The 2,944-nt window shown below is 44.4% G+C and overlaps 1 protein-coding gene across 1 annotated transcript; it reads right to left on the reverse strand.

The window, feature by feature from the left end:
* Window positions 1–352: 352 nt before the first annotated feature.
* Window positions 353–2,045, reverse strand: LOC102212999 (phospholipid transfer protein-like; the record flags this gene model as incomplete). Its single annotated transcript, XM_005755827.1, has 7 exons — window positions 1,925–2,045; window positions 1,708–1,836; window positions 1,413–1,568; window positions 1,248–1,311; window positions 865–1,020; window positions 614–790; window positions 353–488 (listed from the first exon to the last, which is right to left on the reverse strand). Coding segments are annotated over exons 1-7 (868 nt in total), but the record flags the coding sequence as incomplete, so codon positions are not given.
* Window positions 2,046–2,944: the final 899 nt, after the last annotated feature.

Genomic DNA, 2,944 nt, shown 5'->3' on the forward strand with positions numbered 1-2,944 from the left:
AGATGGCCCCGCCCCTCCCTGAGCCTGGTTCTGCCGGAGGTTTCTTCCTGTTAAAAGGGAGTTTTTCCTTCCCACTGTTGCCAAAGTGCTTGCTCGTAGGGGGTCATGTGATTGTTGGATTTTTCTCTGTATCTACCTTACCATATGAAGCACCTTGAGGCGACTATATAAATAAAATTAAATTGAATTGCAGAATCTGTTTACCAGTTCTTTAATTGTTTGTTGTTTTAGCTGTTTGGTGGTTGTTGAAATGCTTTTGTGAGTTTTTAGCTGGGATTCTGACATTTCTGCTTTACCCAATATCTGGTGGTGCATCCCATTAAACAAACCTCTTTTTTTAATGAGCCTTTACTCTTGCACTTCATCTCTGTTCTGTTTCTATTGTGTTGCTCTTGTGTTTCAGTCATGTTTCTGCTGTGTCTGCTCACCAGCATCATGATGAGTCCAAAGTAGGTGGTTCTCAATAACATCTCCAGATCTTTGGGCATCTGAGCAGGTACAAGAAACAAACAGCAAACAGGAAACTAGTGACTTCTGTGATGGTTTTAGATGTTCTGGTTTTTATGGTTCTGGGTTAGGGTTAAGTCTAAATGTTTTGTTTATGCTGGTTGACCTTTTCATTGACTATGTGCATCTGAAAGACTCCGGCCGTGTAGTAGGAGAACAAGCCACTGTCGAAGAAGAACTCAGACAGTGCCAAGTATACCATCCGGTCATACTCTTTGATGACGGGTTCCACAGCATAGTTCACCAACGAGACGTTCTGGTGAGAAAGGTCGAAGAACATCCCCTATGGAAACAACAGACACAATTCATTTATGGCCTCTATAAAAACTACATCAGGTAATCTCAGGTAATCTTCACCCTGAAGTGCATGTCGAGGCTCCGGGACGTCACCACGGGATCATCAATCAGCGAATAATCGATTCCAATAAACTGATCAACTTCTGTCCTCACTGGGATCGTCTCCAACAGTGAGTTCACAAGAACCAGAGCGGCATGATCCAGAGCCGGGCAGATCTGAGCGAAAGAGATAGAGGAGACCGGTGAGAGAGAGAGAGGGAGTTATGGGACAGGTGACACAGGTGACACAAAGGAGACAGGTGAGGGAGATGACACAGGTGAGCGCAAGAGGTGAGGGAGAGAGGGATGGGTGAGGGAGGTGAGACAGACGGATGGGGAGACAGGTGAGGGAGGAGAGACAGGAGAAAGACAGACATGTCAGAGAGCGACAGGTGACCAGGTACCTTTTGGTTGAGGAGGAAGCGCATGCCTGTTGTCAGAAATCTGGCCAGGAAGCCGTAAACTCTCCTTTAAAAAAGACACAGAGCTTCCTGGTTGGCTGATACTGTCACATAAGTCACATCATGCATTTAATGTTTATTGTTTATTGAATCACTGTAATTGATTACCCCAGCGTTCCACTGAACTTTGCACTCATTTTGCTGATATTGGCATCACAAGTGATGTTATTGATCTTCAGCCGTCCCTCCTCATCTCTGATCAGGTTCAGAGCTGTGTTGATGTTCACGCCCTCAGCCGACGCGTTGATGTTTCCTGTGTCGTAACTGAGAGGCAATAACATTATCATCAACAACAACATCATCTGCAATTAGTGTTCCTGTGAGCAGCAGCTCTAGTGGAGTGATTTGGTTCTCTATGGTGGAACTGCTTGGGTTGAACCATGTGTTCTGGAGGAGAACTCACAAGAACCAGTACAGGATCCGTCTGTTGAAAGTCAGTGAGATCGATGAGTTCTGAACGTCGAACAGCAAACCAACATCAGGGATGAACTGCAGATCAGCGTGAGTCAGATTCAGCTCTGTAATCTTCACACTAATACATAGCCGACAGAGAGGTGATGTTACTAAAACACATGTGGATGGGTCTAAATGATCACTTCAGATTTTGTGGGGTCACGTACTCAGTGATGGTGTACTGGAATCGTCCGTCTTCCCCCTTCATCTCCGGCATGCTGATGTTACTTAGCTCCTCTTCAACAAATTTTTGAGTTTCATACTTCACTGTAAACACAAAACAAACCTGATGATGACATTTCTAAAGTAGACATTTAAAGAGCTTTGGCAGAGAAAGTTCTTCAAACTTCCAAATAAATAACTAAATAGATAACTACCTCATCAGTAACTCTCTGGAGTTTAGAAGGACTTAGCAGCTGAGCTCAAAAATGTCCTAAAGGTTCCCAAACTCATTTAATCAGAAGAACTTTTCAACCTGACCAGTGATGTTTGGGAGTGGCAGAAAGAGCACTTTGACCAACATGTCCTCCATGTCATCCATCAGCTCCTTGTTTCTGTCAGTGATGGCCTCTGTGATTGCTCTCCTTTCTAAAGTTCTGCACACTGTAAACTTGATACAGTCCCGATCAAAAGATGCCTTTAAAAGGCAAAATCTGTGCAAAAATGTGGATTCATTGTCATTTTCTGTCAGGTAGTCAGACTGTCATGATGTCATTCTGACTTTTGTGTCTCCCTCTCTGATGTCCATGACGTTCTGACGGCAAAGACAAAAAAGCTTTCCCTTTCTGAACGTGGTCGGGTTGTTGAACTGCATAAGCAGTCACAGCACGCCGTCACTGCTGAGGTGGGACGCCGTAAGACAGTCATTTGGAATTTCTTAAATGATCCTGAGGGTTATGGAACAAAAAAGTGAAAGACCCAAAAAAATGTCACCAGCACTGAGCCGGAGGATCCGATTGGCTGTCCATCAAGACACTTGACAATCCTCGACCCAAATTAAGGCCGTTTCTGGTGCCGACTGCAGCCCCATAACCATCAGATGGCATCTGAGACTGAAGCGCTTCAAAAACAAAAACTCTTCCTCAAAGGCCTCGTCTACTTGGACATAATACGCTAGTCAACTCAGAGTTGTCACTAGCTGAATAAAACATGGTGGACTCATCGGTGTACATTACAAGATGAGATTT

This window comes from Pundamilia nyererei, unplaced genomic scaffold, assembly GCF_000239375.1.
Source record: "Pundamilia nyererei isolate P.nyererei 1_Seehausen unplaced genomic scaffold, PunNye1.0 scaffold03638, whole genome shotgun sequence".
NCBI lineage: Eukaryota > Metazoa > Chordata > Actinopteri > Cichliformes > Cichlidae > Pundamilia > Pundamilia nyererei.